The sequence below is a fragment of the Sphaerodactylus townsendi genome, linkage group LG01, assembly GCF_021028975.2.
Source record: "Sphaerodactylus townsendi isolate TG3544 linkage group LG01, MPM_Stown_v2.3, whole genome shotgun sequence".
In the NCBI taxonomy this organism is placed as follows: domain Eukaryota; kingdom Metazoa; phylum Chordata; class Lepidosauria; order Squamata; family Sphaerodactylidae; genus Sphaerodactylus; species Sphaerodactylus townsendi.
The window spans coordinates 38,457,105-38,474,478 of NC_059425.1; the positions used below are offsets into that span (position 1 = coordinate 38,457,105).

Here is a 17,374-nt window from a genome sequence, read left to right on the forward strand (position 1 = left end):
CTTCTGGCAGCGGTGGATGATTGCTTGTCATTGTTCTCCTCTTTGGCATCCAGTTGTATAAGACTTGAAGTAGAGTATCATCAGTCTGCTGATGACCCCCCAATTATATCATTCCATTTTGCCTCTTCTTGCTTCTCAGGTTCTTCTGTTATGCCTTTCCTGTGTCTTGCTATTATGGGAGCAAATTGATTGAAAACAAATATTGAAGTAGTAACCATTGTCAACCATTGTGACTTGTGGGGATTGGAACACCCATCACTGATAAAGCTAAACTTCTCTTTGTCTCCTGGATGTTGCTGCTGTATCCTTGGGTGGTAGCAAAGGCCAACTGTGCCTCCAAGTCCGCTGCACTGGTGAAACGGCTGCTAAAATATCTTTCCATTTAGACCATTCAAACCTTACTTTGTCCATTAAAGTGAAGTCACAACTGAATGGAATTTCTCAGGTTTTGTCTGTTAAGGTACAGGTAATTCAGAATGTGTTGGTTTATCATCTCACAAAAAAGGTTATCAAAGTATAACCTGCAGTGCTTCATGGTTGCTTACTAGATATGTTAAATATGCTTTATTAAATTTCTAAAATATTCTAAACTTAGTCCTGTAAGCATAAGAATACATATTCCTCTGATGGCTTTCCTTTAATTATAGAACTCTTTCCCCTGCTCAGGCACCTCCTGGAAGCACAGAAATAGGGCCCTCCTAAGCACATCTACTCAGTGGAGCTTACTCCCAGGAAAGTGTTCTTAGGAATGCCCTGCAATGCTCCTATATATGGGCTAACATTTTAATAGTAAGGGTTAAAATGGTATTGGGTAGAATTTTTAGCAGACAGTAGTCTTGCTGGCATTTTAAAGTGTAATATTTAAAGTGCAGTATTGTATGACATCTCAGCCTGGTTCTTTAAAATTAAGTGAACTAAACAATTGGAACATAATTAATGAACCTTAGAAAGTCAGAGTTAGGCCTTTAAAGCCTTCACTATTCTTCTCCCCCAACTCCAATGTCTTCCGGGAGCAAAACACATGGAGAAGATATGTTTAAAACACCAGTTGCCAATACAAGTGTTTTGGAAACTGTTTCCATTTTTATTTTGATTTTTGTGGCTGCTTCTGGGACAACATGAAATGGGTACATTTTTGAGGTTTCTTGTTGCCTGCAGGGATCTAAATAGAAAAAGTTCAGATGAATCAGTATTGAGCAAATGTCTGTTCCTCAGCTGGCAGTTGAGTAGTTGTAAGTAAAAAGGAGCAGCATACATAGGAGTAAGATCTTGCTCCAGAGATCTGCTTTAGAAGTAAGCCTGAAGTCTCGTTTATGCTACTGGATTTTTTTTTTACTTTCTTTGGATAGCAAATCTTTTTCCCTTTCAAAATTCCATATTTCAAGAACTTTGAGATTCATTTTGGTTTCAGGCGGCACTGTTGTGTGAGACAAAGCTGTTGCAAGGCTATTTTTGCACGTGGAACTTGTTCTGGGTACTTTAGATCTTGGCCTTTACTGGCTTGTCAATTTAGAGGGTATCCTCGCTGCTTTGGAAGGTTCACACTCTCATTCTGGAAGAAAATGCAGAGCTCTAGAGCTGTTGTCGTAAATATATCTTGCAATCATATTCCATGCTTGTTGTAATCAATCTTGCAAAAATAACCTTTTTTGCAATGTGAATAATGATTTTTTTCAAGGTTTTTACAAAAATGTTCTACAGAAATTATATGTAGAAACAATTACAACCCAGTGAGAAATCACAGGTCAGCATTTGACTGGGACTAGTGCTATTGCCTTTTCTTCCATAATAGGTAAATCTTCATTGCTCACGAACTGCTGAAATGTAAGATACAAATTAACTATATTCCTTTTGATCATTTTATTATACTTTTGACCTCCTTAAATTGTGGCAGTGTATTGTTCAGATCTTCATTGGCTTGGCTCAGGGACTCTTGGGGATCTATATGCCCGAGGGAGGGAGGGAGTCCTAATAAATTTTTACTTCACCTTTTCCTAATTTTTTTTTACTTTAAAATTAAGCATCGTGTAAAGATGAACACTCTTTTTCATTAAAAGGGGAAGTATTAATTTGAGACTTGAGTGGTTATTGCTTAAGCAAGGTATACCCTTTTCAGCCTAAAGGTGACAGTGCTGTTGCATGTTCTCCAGCAGAAGTCAGAGCAGCCTGCATTATAAGAAGCACCTCTTCTGTTGAAACTATTATGGTCTGTTCTGGAAAACATAGCCATTTGATAAAATAGCATTTATATTGCTTGGGATGCTTGCTAAAGTTGCACCCAACATGAGAAAGAAAATGGCAGGCACAACTTTACAAAAAGGGAAGTCTTGATAACCGGTATCCAGAGCAATGTAAATTCTGTTTTATCAAAGTACTGTGTTTCCCGGTACAGATAATAATATTTTCAACAGAAGCAGCACTTAAATAAGGTTTTAAAATGCTCCCAGAAAATCGAAAGGAGGGAGAGGCAGGCACTAGGACCCCACAGAGCAGTGCAACCCAGAAAGTTGGGGTGGATTAACGCACACATCTCCTGTCAGCTTTATCTTGAAAAGAGTATAGAAACAGCACACTGGGTGGTCCTGTGGAGGAGTGAGGAAAATAACATATATTTGTTATCTTACCTTAACAATAGTCGAAAAATGAATAAAAACCATATCAGTTTTAAATCATTTCACACTCAAGCCAATATGTTCTCTCCTATATGTGGCTAATTCGTAATTGTAACTCATCAGCAAATGAAAAGAAAATTGCCTCTTTGAAAATATCAGTGTAATTTAATAGTGGGGGAGAGCCACAACTCTGTTGTTGAGCTGAGTGAATGGCTGCCATATGGCTATGCGATGACTTCATTGTAGGATATGCCCCAGTATGCGTCATGAGTGTGGCGGCAGTATGACACAGTCAGGAACTCTCGGATGACATTATGTGGAGGATACAGTGGAGGAAGACACTGGTGTGTGTGTGTTGTGGCAGTTTTGCACAGTGATGCTTTTCTGAACCTTGTACTAATGCTGAAAATAGCATGCAGACTCAAATGTCAGCGTAGGCAGGCATGAGATTGTGGGCCATTTTGGGAAAAAGATGGGATGCAGGAAATGGATCTATGACCAATTGATGTGTCATCTGGCTCTGAAGTATTCCTCATCTGCACGTTGGCTTAGCAAAGCTGTTCTGTTCTGCGTTTTCAGTTAGTTGGACATTGGTAAACAGTAGCCTACGCTCCCTGAAATGGTGGGTTAAAGTTGGTTCAACCCTCAGATTGGGCGGAATGAGGTATTGAAAGAATTAGAGGGGCAAACCTGGTCTTCTCAGACAACTCTTAGACGTTGAGTGACAGAGAGAGAATATGGCTTTCTTGTGCTGTGACTGAAACATGCTTGGAAGGGAACTGACATTTTTCCTGTTCCCAGTACTTGACTGTTTTGTACGATCTCTTCATAGTTGGGCTCTTAGCCGGGTTGGCATTTGATGTCAGAGAGCTGGCAAGAGATTTAAGATTACATTGTTTGGCAATTTTGTAAAATCAAATTATGCCCATTGAGAATTCATCTTTCACTACTGCAGTGAAGAGTTGTTTGTTTGTTTGTTTTGCTTTTTAAACATGGAGTTATTAAATTCCTTACCCTCAAAAAAAGTATTTCCTTGGCGGGGGAGGGGGGTATAGATTTTTCAGCTGCATTCACAAGTGACAAAAGTATTCTATTTCATTGCTAAAGCTGTTCAAAGTGCAGGTTGAAAATCATGTTAACTCTCTTTCAGATGGATCCGTAAGACGCTCGATAGAGCAGATGTAACAGTATTTGTATGTGCTGGTGAAGTGCTGGCTTGCTCATTTGCCTAGAACTGTCTACCCTGTGTGCATTTTGCTTTGGGGTCACTTTTATTTACTTCTATTCTGTACTTGTAATTTTATTCAGCTGTTGATCTGAAGGGGCAGATGTATCAGTGGTCCAAGCTTATAAAAGAGGAGATAAGGCTGAAAGGAACCATCGCATTTTTAGTATGCATTAGCGCTGTAATTCTTAATGGGGGGGGGGAGGTCTGTCTAAGATATTAATTGCAATAACCAGTTTTCTTAAAACATTTTGTCAAGAAAACATAAATGCAAGAAAAATTTGCAAGGGTACATGTGCAGCAAAAATGAATAACAGAATGGGAGTTTTGGCATGTGAATTTCTGATATTTCTGAGGGTGTATGTGAAAGATCAGGAAAAGTAATTGATATAAGCAAAGTGATACAAATTGATCTGTTAGTTTTTCATTGCAAGGTTGTGTGTGAAGGGGAGGGTATACATAGTATCTGTTGTCTTTGTAGAGACTACCCAAAGATTAATCAGATAATTGCTACTTATAGAGTGGGACCAGGGACTGTTAAGCTCTTCTGCGTGCTGTTTAGCATGACTTGTGTCTTCACATCTACTTTTCTGGAATTTTGGATCATGTCACTTGCCCATGCAAACATGCCTAACCAGAGGCATCTTGGTACACATAGAGTATCAGCACTACTGCAGAGATTGACTAGTGATTGCTTGTGGGCTGAGTTGAGGACCCCTCTGGCTTCACATGACAACTTTAACAATTTCCTCTGTTCTTCTTTCTTCCTGTTTCCTGAAAGTGGAATGAGCTAAAAGTGGGACTTTTGGTTCTCAGAGAAAGAGACATTCATAGGCATTGCATTTCAGAAAGAACAGGAAATATGGGCCAAGTATACAACATAGCCCAGAGAAACCTGCTTTTGTACTATAAGAATAGGTACCTTAGTTATGACACAATCTGTAACAATTATTGTATCCTGCAGGAAGATGAAAAGTTCTTGTCTGAAGTTTTTGCACAGCTAACTGATGATGCTACTGACGATGACAAGAGGCGTGAACTGGTAAGTCTGGTTTGGGTGATTCAGTCAAGAAATCAGTGCTGCGTCCCTCCAGGTTTTTGTACATTTTTAACGAATTCAGGCTAGGATAGCAATTTCAAAGGGTCTACCTGTGAAGCAGGCTGGATTTTTCAGTTCAATTAAACCAGCCTATCCCAAATTTAAGCATGGTTTTCTTTGGCATAATATGTATAGAACATTAGCTTGACCTGTACAGCAGTTGATAAACTAGTGAACATCAAGAGAGCGTAGGATAAAAATAAGATACTTAGTTCTTTAAGAGTTGGATCCATTGGCTTCCTCCTACTAAGTGAGGAGGCTTCTACTGGAAGAAAACTTTCTGCAGTGGAAGAATCTTTATTCTAAGGAGGGGAGCTGTTAGATCCAGTTTTCTTAGGTGTATGCTTACAATGTACAGGATGGGTCATATATTTAGAATTGAACATATGATACATGTGCACTTGGTCAGAATGTTATATTTGCTACAGTTTCTTGAACACACTTCACGACAAGCTCAGACTTACTGCTACATAATGTATGAGATGACTCATGGTCATCATCTGTACATTGGCTCTACCACATGGCTTTGGAGCCTGGAATGTTTAGACAGCCAGAGATTTTAGTTGTTACTTTTTACATGAGACTGAAGTCTGGAAGTGTGAGGGCATTGTGGAAGCAGAATAACAAACACAATCCAGGCACTAATTTACATCATCTGTCCCCTTCCGTTGCTGTCTTCTGTGAGTGAAAACTTTCTAAAAAATATGGCATTCCCTCCCTTCTGCCCAAATTTTTTTTTCTTGGTATGTATTTTAGTTCTTGTTTGATTGTTTTAATGATGTGTTCTTTTTGGCTGGGTTTTAATTGTTATTACAATATGACTTTATGTATATTTTAATTGTTTAGCTTCCTTAGTGACCCTTGTGAGGGTAGAAGGGCAGGATATAAATTGTAGTGAAATGAAATAATAGACGGCTAGCAGCTACTTAAGTATTTTCTCATTGTTTTTGTATCCATTAGGCTTTACTTCTCCTAAGTTTTCTTATCTTTCAGTGTTTCTTTTTCTATTCTCAGGTAGCTCTGTAGTTTTTAGTCAATCAAAATCTTATATCACAGAATATTAGAACAATTAAATTACAACATATTTGTTACATTTCACGGGAAGTAGCTACATTAAGAATATAAATGTTGTTAACTGTTCAGGATGCAGTATTTCAAAAGTTCCTCATGTTAGTCCTAACCTTATCTTGCCTCTGCATTTAGAGGTACTTGAAGGCAAAAAATAAGAGAAAATGAAGATACCTTTTTCAGTGGTACCTCCTTTGTCACCTGAAAAATTGGTTCTGAGTCAAGTTGGGTAGAAAGACCAGATATGCATTTTGTAAATCTATATATATATATATATAATATATATAATATATATAATATATATATATATAGATAGAGAGAGAGAGAGAGAGAGAGAGAGAGAGAGAGAGAGAGAGAGAGAGAGAGATTAATGTTACTAGTTGTGTCCTGGTTCTTATTGTAGTTTTTTTTATACCTTACAGGTTAATTTTTTCAAGGAATTTTGTGCATTTTCTCAGACACTGCAACCTCAGAACAGAGATACTTTTTTCAAAACTTTAGCTAAGTTAGGAATTCTTCCTGCTCTTGAAATTGTAATGGTAAGTCATACCCTAAACTATACTTGAGGAATTGCAGTAGTCTTTTTGTTTTGTTGTAATGTTTTATGAGGTATTTGGGACTTTAAAGAACCTTCTCTAAATCTCTGATAATTGGGGAAGTTCATCGAAAACGTTGGCTTCAGTGAGTTTCCAAACTTGGAAGTGGAAATATTGCCACTCACAATATTTTCTGATGCTTTTAAAATAAATCACTACTAGATAGCTGCATATTTCTGAGCTTATTTAGACAGCTATGTATCTGGAAGTATGATGATCTGAGAATGAAAAGCAAACCTCTGCCTGTATTGTAACCAATTTTTATGTGTAAGGTTCGGAGGGGCAAAACTTGGTGCTAAACTGTTGATACTGTATCATGTGGATGCCATGGTGAACTGGGGTATGGAACTCTGCATAGATGTGCACATTAGCTATTTGGATTATGATTCAAAAACTTATTGTCGAAGGCATACCTGGCATGCGAAGCAAGAGGCCTGGTAGGAAGTTTAAAGAAATCCTTTTTTTTCCAGTGGAAACAGGAAGTATTATTTCCTGTCTCCTGCATCAAATGAGAGGAATGTAAAGGGTTTGCCTCTGTGAATCACAAACTTCAGTAAATTGGCAGACATTTTCCCACCTTCGCTCAGGAGCTCCTGAAATGTTTCGAGCTTGGTAGAGCATTGTAGACCAAACTCCCCTGAGCACAGGGGCAAAGACAGCACTGAGAAGGGAGAATAAGGAAGAGTAGTCTCTGCTGTTTGTAGGGTCCAGTCTTCAGCTATTCGGTTTGATTTGTCATCTACAGGGTTTGCCTAGTTTGCTTCCAGTTAGCTTTCTAATTAAATTTGACCACTAGGCCATCTAGTCTGATATCCTGTATCAAAAGTGGCCAGCCAGATGCCACCAGAAGGTCAATAAGCAGGGCATAGAGTTGCATCCTTCTCCAGCTGTTCCCCCCCCCAAATACTGGTATTCAGAAGATTACTGCCTGTGAACATGGAGATTCTGTTTAGTCGTTGCATCTAAAGCCATCAATTGGTCTTAACCCCCATGAATCTGTCTGAGCCCCTCTTAAAGCTAGTAACAGCGAGTAACCATGAATCTGTCTGAGCCCCTCTTAAAGCTAGTAACAGCGAGTAACCATCATCACATACCATGGCAGTGAATCCCACCCATTAAGTTCTCTTTGAGCAAAGTTGTACTTCCTGTTACCTGTCCTAAATAAGCTGCCCATCAGCTTCATTGGGTGCCATTGAGTTGCAGGGGGTGAAGTTCTCCATCCACTTTCTCCACTATATACATAATTCTGTAGACTTGATAGTCTGCACCTATTTATCTTTTCACTAAATTGAAAGCACCAACCTCTATACCTTTATCTTGTAGGGAGGGTAGTCCAACCCCTTGATTATTTTTTTGCCCCTTTCTGCACTTCAGTATCCTTTTGAGATACAGCAACCAGAGGTGAATTTTCCTTTTTTCCTTCTGTAACCCACTGAATCAGTGTTTTCATCGGGCTTACTACCAAGACCCCAAGAAGCTTCCTGGTCAGTGATGGCCACCAGTTTGAACCCTAGCATTGTATAATTAAAATTTTAAAACTCACACTAGTTTGCATCTCCTTGCATTCACATTGATCTTCATTTGTCACATTGTCATTCACATACCCATCTTGGAGAGATTCTTTTGGAGCTCTTTGCAGTGTTTTGTTTTTCAACAGCCTCCCGATGGACACGAGACTTTCCTACCTCTGAAAGGAAAATCAGCCACTCAGATGAGCCCATAGGAGTGCTGCTGCAGCATCCAGTCACCTTTGAGAAGGGATCAGATGTTGGAGGGAACACAAGAGAAAGAAAGAGTTGAGTTCTGTTTCAGGGAGAGATCAGGGTCAGCTCAGGTCTGGCTCAGGAAAAAGAAAAGACAGAGTGAAGGGTAGCTCTGCCTGGTTGGTCTAGCTCTGTCCCTGGGAGAGAACAGAGTGCTCGAGTGTTTGGTGATGAGCAGACCTTGAACAATTTAATTTGACTCTGGGGAAAGGGCAGGCTGGTGTGGGTGGAATCCTGTGTGTGAAAGAAGATCCAGCCTGGTGGCTAGTCAGTGGAAGTCTGTTGGTGCCTGAAAGCACTGTAGAAAACTCTGCAGTACTCTCTGAAGTCATAACCAGTTTAATTTTGTGTGCCTCAGCCAGGTTTCTACTTTGTCTACCTGTGCTGATGGTTTATTCCTTCAGAGCCAATCGGTAAATAAGTAAATATTCTTGGTTGTTTATATATTAATCCAGCCTTGGTGATCTCAATCTCCTTGTGCACCACAGAACACCTGGTAACTGAGGGGACAGTTTATAGTTCAAAAACCTACATCCGTAAAATCTGAAGAGGCTCTGTGTCCTCTCAGTAGGAAAAATAGGATTGTCACAGAGGTCTTCACAATCTTTTGCTTTTCAGTGTTCTGAATAACTTGGCTACTTTTCTGCTCACATCCAGTTCCAGGTCAACAACTTAAACAGCACAGTTCCGTGTAGAACCCCAGTGCTTCCTTCCATCTTGACAGCTGTCCATTGACCCTACCTCTCCTCTTCCTATTGTGTAACTAGTTCCTAATCCACGGGGGGACTCGCTCTCTATTTCTTTGAAGTTTGATCAGGAGTCTTTCATAAAAGGACTCTGTCAAAAGTTTTTTTTAGAAGAAAAGTTACATGGTATTTTTCAAATAAGCCACGTTCATATATTCATTAACCCTAAAAAAAACCAACCCCAAACTACAATAAAACACCAGAAGCCATTCTAAATCTTTCCCTTCAGCAGAATATGTTTCTCAGCGTTTAGGATAATTCTGTCTTTAATAACAGTTTCCATCAATTTACCTTGAACAAACATTAGGTTAATCATTCTATAACTATGTGTATCACTTCTGTATCCCTGTTTAAAAACCAGTGTTGCATTTGTTACCTAACAACCCTCTGGAAGAAAGTCCAATTTTAGCACCATTTTTGTTGAGAAAGGAATTGTTTTCTGTATTTGAGTTGCTTAAGAATCCCTGGGTGTGTGCCATCTGGACCCAACTTGATCTTTCATCACTTGTGCTTGGCTCAGTTCTTCCATCAGCTTTCCCAAAAGCAGCAGCTGAACGTAGGTAACGGCCTCATGTTTTCCACAACAATAGCTGCTTATATCATTAAATTAGCTTCTGTGCAATCTCCTTTTCTTCCTTAAGCAGTCTTTTCGTGCCTCTGTTGTTCACGGGCCCTGTGACCTTCCTGGACCAGCTTCCTGCTTCTGATGTAAATGAAGAAATTTTCGTTGTTTGTCTTAATATTTTTAGCAATATGCTCCTTGTTCTCATTTTTCTTGTTTGTCATCAGCTTGTACCAGAGCCTGTGATCCTTTCTTGTCCACCATGTTTGGGCGAGACTTTTAAAGGAAGCCATCTTTCCTTTTATAGCTTCCTTTACTTGCATCCTCTTAAATCTGGACCTGCCGTTCCTAATCTGTGGTCTACATTTCATTTTAGCCTTCATTGTTGTGGACTTAAAACATTTCCAAGCATACTGATGGGGAGGAGTTTCTGTTTCTCCCCTCCAACAGCAGCCTAGCCAGCCATGCCACATCCCACTGCATTTTCACAGGGTCCTCTGAAGTCTGGAACAGCAGCTTTTATATGGGCTGCAATAGGCTGCAGCAGGAAAGACAAGGTTGAAGAGGCATCTCCATTCTATCTGTTTGGGTTCTGCTCTTGGTTCTCCGGATCCTGCCTCATTGACTTTGGCATATTTGAATATTGCATGATAGTGGCTGCATCCAAAATGTCACATTTGCTCCAAATTGATTTTATTTTCATTTCAGGGCATGGATGATTTGCAGGTTAGAGCTGCTGCTACAGATATATTTTCATATCTGGTAGAATTCAGTCCATCCATGGTCCGAGAATTTGTGATGCAAGAAGCCCAGCAGAGCGACGACGTAAGAAAAAAACAATATGCTTATGTGATATATTTTTATCTGAAAAAGGCAAAATACTCATTTTCTTTAGTAGCCAGTATTTCTCCCTATAAGAGTGTATGTCTAATGAGGTGGAGGTAACATGTCTGCGCATGTATTCTGATCAGTAATTTGGAGTGTCATGACAATGATTTTACAGCAGTGATCATACTGTTGTTAATGTCCAGATTTCATACCTATATGAAGATGGAATTTTGGTTTGTTTCCTTTTAGAACTTCTATGCTGGTTTTCTGTGGCATGTCTTTAAAAGGTGGCAACAGTAATAAAAATTGTCACTGAATTTGGCCTGGTGCCTAAATGTCAGTGAAGTAGGCACTAGGTGACCTTCAAGAAAGTAAGGTGTTCAGAAAGTGAGGTGCTACCACTGGGAAAGCTCTGTCTATAAGTCTCCAACCACTTCACTAGTGCAAGTGGGGACCCAGAGCAGAGTGTGAGAAGAGAATCAAGAAGTCATTCTACCTCTGCTTTCTGGTGAGGCTGCAAAACAGCTATTCCAGAGCATTGAGGGGGGCAGTCTGGCAAAAGGAAAATAACCTGCTCATGGCAAAATTGGAGTATTTTTAATTGGTTTTTATTGTTTTATATCTGTTGTTCCTGACCTGGATTGCCCAAGGTAACTCAATATCATCAGATCTCGGAAGCTAAGCAGGGTTGATCCTGGTTAGTACTTGGATGGGAGACCACCGTAGACGTGATCTCATACTCAAGCAGTTCCATGTAAATGTCAAGTAACATGTCCTGCAGGATCCTATCACATAAATGGCACAGGACTGAGTACCACATTGTGAAGTTGACCAGCTACATAAGACCAGAAGCATGTCCCTTTCACTCCCAAAGCATTGAGTTTCTCCTGAAGGGTACCATATTTGATGGTATCCAAAGCAACTAAGGGGTTCTAGGCAATCAGCAGAGATTCACTCTCCCAATAAGGTGATCAGTCAGGGCAAACAAGGCTGTTCTCTTCCTGAACCCAGGCCTCTATCCAGATTGTAATGGATCTAGATGGTCTGGCCTTTCAAGGCCACCTTAAAGCTGAGTGGCCACCAGCTCATGAAGCCCAAGAGTGGCATGTTGGCTACTGAGCAGTAATTATGTAGGCCATTTTGGTCCAGGGATGCCTAGATGTGGTGGGCTGCATGCTTCTAAGCAGCTTGTTCACTTCAACAGGCCTCACCAGCTGAAGGTTGTCCGTACTGGTACGACCAAACTGCACTCCAACAGCCTGTTGATATAGAGCTGATATTATCATGGCATCTAAGTTGTGAGCTGTTTTATATGCAAACTGCATTGCAAAAGAGTTAAAATGAGCCTATACATTTTCCTGATCACCATCCTCAGGTGTGTGAGATAGAAGCTCCCTCACAGTATAGAAAAGCTGTACCAGATGGTATTGCACTGGCACAGTGGTGTGGGACAAATGAGTTTGCTTTGCTGTCATCTCTACCCCAAGATAGTCACAATAATGGGCTCTCACCTGCATTTAGTCACATTCACATTTTCCTTCACTTCCTCTCCCTCTGCCCAGTCCTTTAATTGCCTCCAGCGCCACATGGAACCAAGAGGCATTATGGGCTCCACAGGAGAGGAGAGAGGGCACTGTGAGGCAGTCATGACCACCATCTGGAATCATCTCTTCATCTTCTGACAGCTGGTGGAGGAGCTTTTTTATACTGCTCACTGTACCCTGGGTATAAAATCCTAGATTTCTCCTCCAGACCCTTAAAAAGTGTTGCTCAACAAGTAGTAACTCTAAGGTTTTGACTGGTTGTCAAGTGCAGGGGTTTCATCAGATGTGTTTTCTGAAATCTGTGTGTTGCGTGCATGTGTACATAAAGTAGCCGCTTCTATTTTTGGTGCTAACGTTTAACCTGTAGCTTCCAGAGGAGGAGTATTCGAAGATTGCATAGTTGGTGGACGGCAGAGAATTGACAGTTAAAGGATCACCGGTCTAATTTGTCTTGGTTTTGTTTCAGGACATCCTCCTCATAAATGTAGTCATTGAGCAAATGATCTGTGACACTGATCCCGAGCTTGGTGGCGCTGTTCAGTTAATGGGGCTCTTGCGTACACTAATTGATCCTGAGAACATGTTGGCCACAGCTAATGTAAGAAAATGGAAAGGGGTAAAGAAATTTTACTGTCTAAAAAACACGTTAAATAAAATCTCCGTCTTTTGGCACTCTTTAACTGTTTTGCAAAATTCCCAGTGCTGTTGCATTTCAGGCAAAGACTTTTTGAAGCATGATTTTATTTGTAAATCCATCACACATCCTTGAAGTGGGAATGGTGGATTCACTTGAAAGTTTTCCCACAGCATGCTGTTGGTGTATTTTGTTAAAGTGTGATTTTTCAACTACATGGCACTTCAGCAAATTCATGATATATCCAGACGTTTCCTTCAAGCTGTAATTTACATATGTTTAGACCACCAAGAGGTCAATTTAGTGTTATGATGGGCACCATTCTAGTTGTGGGCATGTTTCTACCCTCCCCTTCCCACTGTTCTGGGGCAGCGGGAAAAGTCCCATTCCATTGATGAGACAGAGTTTACTGTTCATCTGATACAGCCTGTTAAAACTTTGCATTCCAGTGTGGTGTCGTGAATAGCATTTGGGGTTTGCCATGTTTCAGCCTAAGAACTTCAAGTGGCCACAACAACAAATTAATAATATGTTGTAATTTCCTTTTCTGATAGGGCAGGAAGTAATGTAAATAAACCCAGCCGTACACATACAGCACATGTATATGCAAAATTTAGGTATGTTTAACTCAGTAGCTGTTTCAGCAGGAATGGTTCCTTTCATCGCTAAGTGGATATTTTACAGGCATTGAAAGTAATGTGTCTTATGTCCCTGCTAGTAGAGACTCTTACATGACTACATGACTGTTATAATATTTAGTGTCTCTTGTTTCAGAAAACTGAGAAAAGTGAATTTCTCAATTTCTTCTACAACCATTGTATGCATGTTCTGACAGCTCCACTTCTGGCAAATACATCTGAGGATAAGAGTGATAAAGGTAAAGGTAACCTCTAAGTAAGGTTTATTGTCATGTCCTTCTCTGCCTACGGTGCATTAGCATAGGTGGTGGTGAGGTTCATTTGCTAGAGTAATATATTTTTATTGTGTTGTCTCAGTTAATGTCATATGCAGACCCAGGATTGGGGATGCTCTCATGTTTAGATATTTGATCAAAGATCTTTGATCAAAACACATGTACAGTATAAAGTTGTTATGCAGAGTGCGTCTTAGCAACAGATTTCTTGTAAACAGCTGGTATAAGAATTTACGTGGCATCAGTGGCAGTGGATTGTGCTGTCAAGTTTCCACCAACTTATGACAACCCAGTGGGAACTTATGGGCAACAGACACTCAGAGACGCTACCTCTGCACTGGAACCTTGGAATTTCTTGGGGGTCTCCTATCCAAATACTTACCATGGCTGACGTTATGTAGGTTCCAGATTCTGAGATCAGGTTAGCCTGAGCAGTTCAGGTCAGGGGTCTTCAGATGGCGTCATGCAGGGGGCCATATAGTAAAACAGTATAGAATTCAAGCCTGTAGCTAAAGTTTCTTATCCAGATGACATCAGTGCTCCATACTTTTACTATAAATCAACATTTATTATGACCAGGAGACCAGTCGACAAACAGTTTAATCCTGTGCAAGCACTGGGTCATTACTGACCCATGGGATGACATCATATCACGATGTTTACTAGGCAAACTATGTTCATGGGGTGGTTTGCCTTCCCCAGTCATCTACACTTTACCCTCAGCAAGTTGGGTACTCACTGTACTGACCTTGAAAGAATGGAAAGCTGAGTGAACTTTGAGCTGGCTGCCTGAAACTGACTTCTGTTAAGACTGAACTGTAGTTGGGAGCCGAGCTTTGACTGCAGTACTGCAGCTTAGCACTCTGCATCATGCAGCTCCTAGTTTGACCCATATGACTAATAAAAATCGGGTTGAATGAGGTGCTAATGTTATTGTGACCTGTACCTTTGTGGAATGTACTCAGGAATAGAAATTGGGTCTTAGAAATCCTGTGATGCCACTCAATAGAACAGTGTTCTTTAAAAAAACAACAACAGGTTTTCTAGTGGATAGTATCCTTCAATGTTGTATTAACCATGAGAAATTAAGAGGTGGAGAGTATAATACATGGGAGGATTTAAGAACATAAGAACAAGCCAGCTGGATCAGACCAAAGTCCATCTAGTCCAGCTCTCTGCTACTCGCAGTGGCCCACCAGGTGCCTTTGGGAGCTCACATGTAGGATGTGAACGCAATGGCCTTCTGCGGCTGTTGCTCCCGATCACCTGGTCTGTTAAGGCATTTGCAATCTCAGATCAAGGAGGATCAAGATTGGTAGCCATAAATCAACTTCTCCTCCATAAATCTGTCCAAGCCCCTTTTAAAGCTATCCAGGTTAGTGGCCATCACCACCTCCTGTGGCAGCATATTCCAAACACCAATCACACGTTGCGTGAAGAATTGTTTCCTTTTATTAGTCCTAATTCTTCCCCCCCAGCATTTTCAATGAATGTCCCCTGGTTCTAGTATTGTGAGAAAGAGAGAAAAATGTCTCTCTGTCAACATTTTCTACCCCATGCATAATTTTGTAGACTTCAATCATATCCCCCCTCAGCCTCCTCCTCTCCAAACTAAAGAGTCCCAAACGCTGCAGCCTCTCCTCATAGGGAATGTGCTCCAGTCCCTCAATCATCCTTGTTGCCCTTCTCTGCACTTTTTCTATCTCCTCAATATCCTTTTTGAGATGCGGCGACCGGAACGGGACACAGTACTCCAAGTGCGGTCGCACCACTGCTTTATATAAGGGCATGACAATCTTTGCAGTTTTATTATCAATTCCTTTTCTAATGATCCCCAGCATAGAGTTTGCCTTTTTCACAGCTGCCATGCATTGAGTTGACATTCCCATGGAACTATCAACTAAGACGCCTAAATCCCTTTCCTGGTCTGTGACTGATAGCACTGACCCCTGTAGCGTGTATGTGAAGTTTGGATTTTTTGCCCCTATGTGCATCACTTTACATATAAAGTGCATCACTTTACATATAAACATATATGTGCATCACTTTACATATAATTTGGTATCATCTGCAAACTTGGCCACCACGCTACCCACCCCTACTTCCAGGTCATTTATGAATAGGTTAAAGAGCACTGGTCCCAAAACAGATCCTTGGGGGACACCACTCCCGACATCTCTCCATTGTGAGAACTTCCCATTTACACCCACTCTTTGTTTCCTGTTTCTCAACCAGTTTTTAATCCATAGGAGGACTTCCCCTCTTATTCCTTCATTGCTGAGTTTTCTCAACAGTCTCTGGTGAGGAACTTTGTCAAAAGCCTTTTGGAAATCCAAGTAGACAATGTCCACCAGTTCACCCCTGTCCACATGCCTGTTTACACCCTCAAAGAACTCTAGTAAGTTTGTAAGACAGGATTTGCCTCTGCAAAAGCCATGCTGACTCTTTCTCAGCAGGTCTTGCTTTTCTACATGTTTTATAATTTTATCTTTAATGATAGATTCTACTAATTTACCAGGAACAGATGTCAAACTGACTGGCCTGTAATTTCCCGGGTCCCCCCTAGATCCTTTCTTAAAGATTGGTGTGACATTGGCCATCTTCCAGTCTTCAGGGATGGAGCCTGATTTCAGGGATAAGTTGCATATTAAAGTGAGAAGATCAGCAATTTCATGCTTGAGCTCTTTAAGAACTCTTGGGTGAATGCAATCTGGGCCAGGGGATTTGGTAACATTTAGTGTATCAATGGCTGCCAGAACTTCTTCCTTGTCTACCACTATCTTCGCTAGTTCCTCGGATTCGCCTCCTAAGAAGCTTGGTTCAGGTGCAGGAATGTTCCTCACCTCCTCTTGGGTGAAGACAGATGCAAAGAATTCATTCAGCTTCTCTGCAATCTCCCTTCCATCTTTTAGCACACCCTTTGTTCCTTTGTCATCTAACGGGCCTACCGCTTCCCTTGCTGGCTTCCTGCTTTTGATGTACTTGAAGAACTGTTTGTTGCTGGTCTTGATGTTCATAGCCATGTGTTCCTCATAATCCTTTTTTGCCTCCCTTACAGCTAACTTGCTTCTCTTTTGCCACCATTTGTGTTCCCTCTCATATTCTTCATCAGCCAAACTGGACTTCCATTTTCTAAAAGACATTTTCTTTTTTCTGATAATTTCCTCAACCTCTCTTGTTAACCATGGTGGCTTTCTTTTGGACTGGGTGCTGCCTTTTCTAACCTGTGGAACACATTCCAGCTGAGCTTTTATTACTGTGTTTTTAAATAACCTCCAAGCATCCTGGACAGTTTTGACTCTCTTTATTTTCCCTTTCAGCTTCCTGCGCACTATCCCCCTCATCTTTGAGAAATTTCCCTTTCTGAAGGCGAATGTAACTACATTAGTAGTTGCCACTTGTTCACATGCTGAGATACTGAATCTGACAGCATTGTGGTCGCTGTTCCCTATCGGCTCAACAACACTGACTTCCTGCACCAGGTCCTGGGTCCCACATAGAATTAGATCTAGGATCACCATCTCCCTGGTTGGTTCTACAACCATCTGCTCTAAGCCACAGTCATTTAGCATATCCAGGAATGTTCTCTCCTTACTATGACCTGAACATGCATTTTCCAGCTTTATATGGGGATAGTTAAAATCACCCATTACCACTACATGTTTGTTTTTGTTGGCCTCTCTAATTTCTTTTTCCATCTCGAATCCTCTTGTGCACTTTGGTCAGGGGGACGATAATATATTCCTAATATTAAACTGTCCTTCACACCTGGTATTGATATCCA

The 17,374-nt window shown here is 40.8% G+C and overlaps 1 protein-coding gene across 2 annotated transcripts in view; it reads left to right on the forward strand.

Moving 5' to 3' along the window:
- Positions 1-17,374, forward strand: part of PPP4R3B (protein phosphatase 4 regulatory subunit 3B) — a 44,158-nt gene that overhangs the window by 11,853 nt on the left and 14,931 nt on the right. Inside the window, exons 5-9 of one of the 2 annotated variants that reach the window (XM_048518240.1) lie at positions 4,802-4,879; positions 6,427-6,543; positions 10,380-10,496; positions 12,510-12,659; positions 13,452-13,554. In XM_048518240.1, the coding sequence (XP_048374197.1) occupies positions 4,802-4,879; positions 6,427-6,543; positions 10,380-10,496; positions 12,510-12,659; positions 13,452-13,554 (565 nt within the window). The remainder of the gene's footprint in view (positions 1-4,801; positions 4,880-6,426; positions 6,544-10,379; positions 10,497-12,509; positions 12,660-13,451; positions 13,555-17,374) is intronic. The other variant, XM_048518249.1, reaches the window with a different exon arrangement.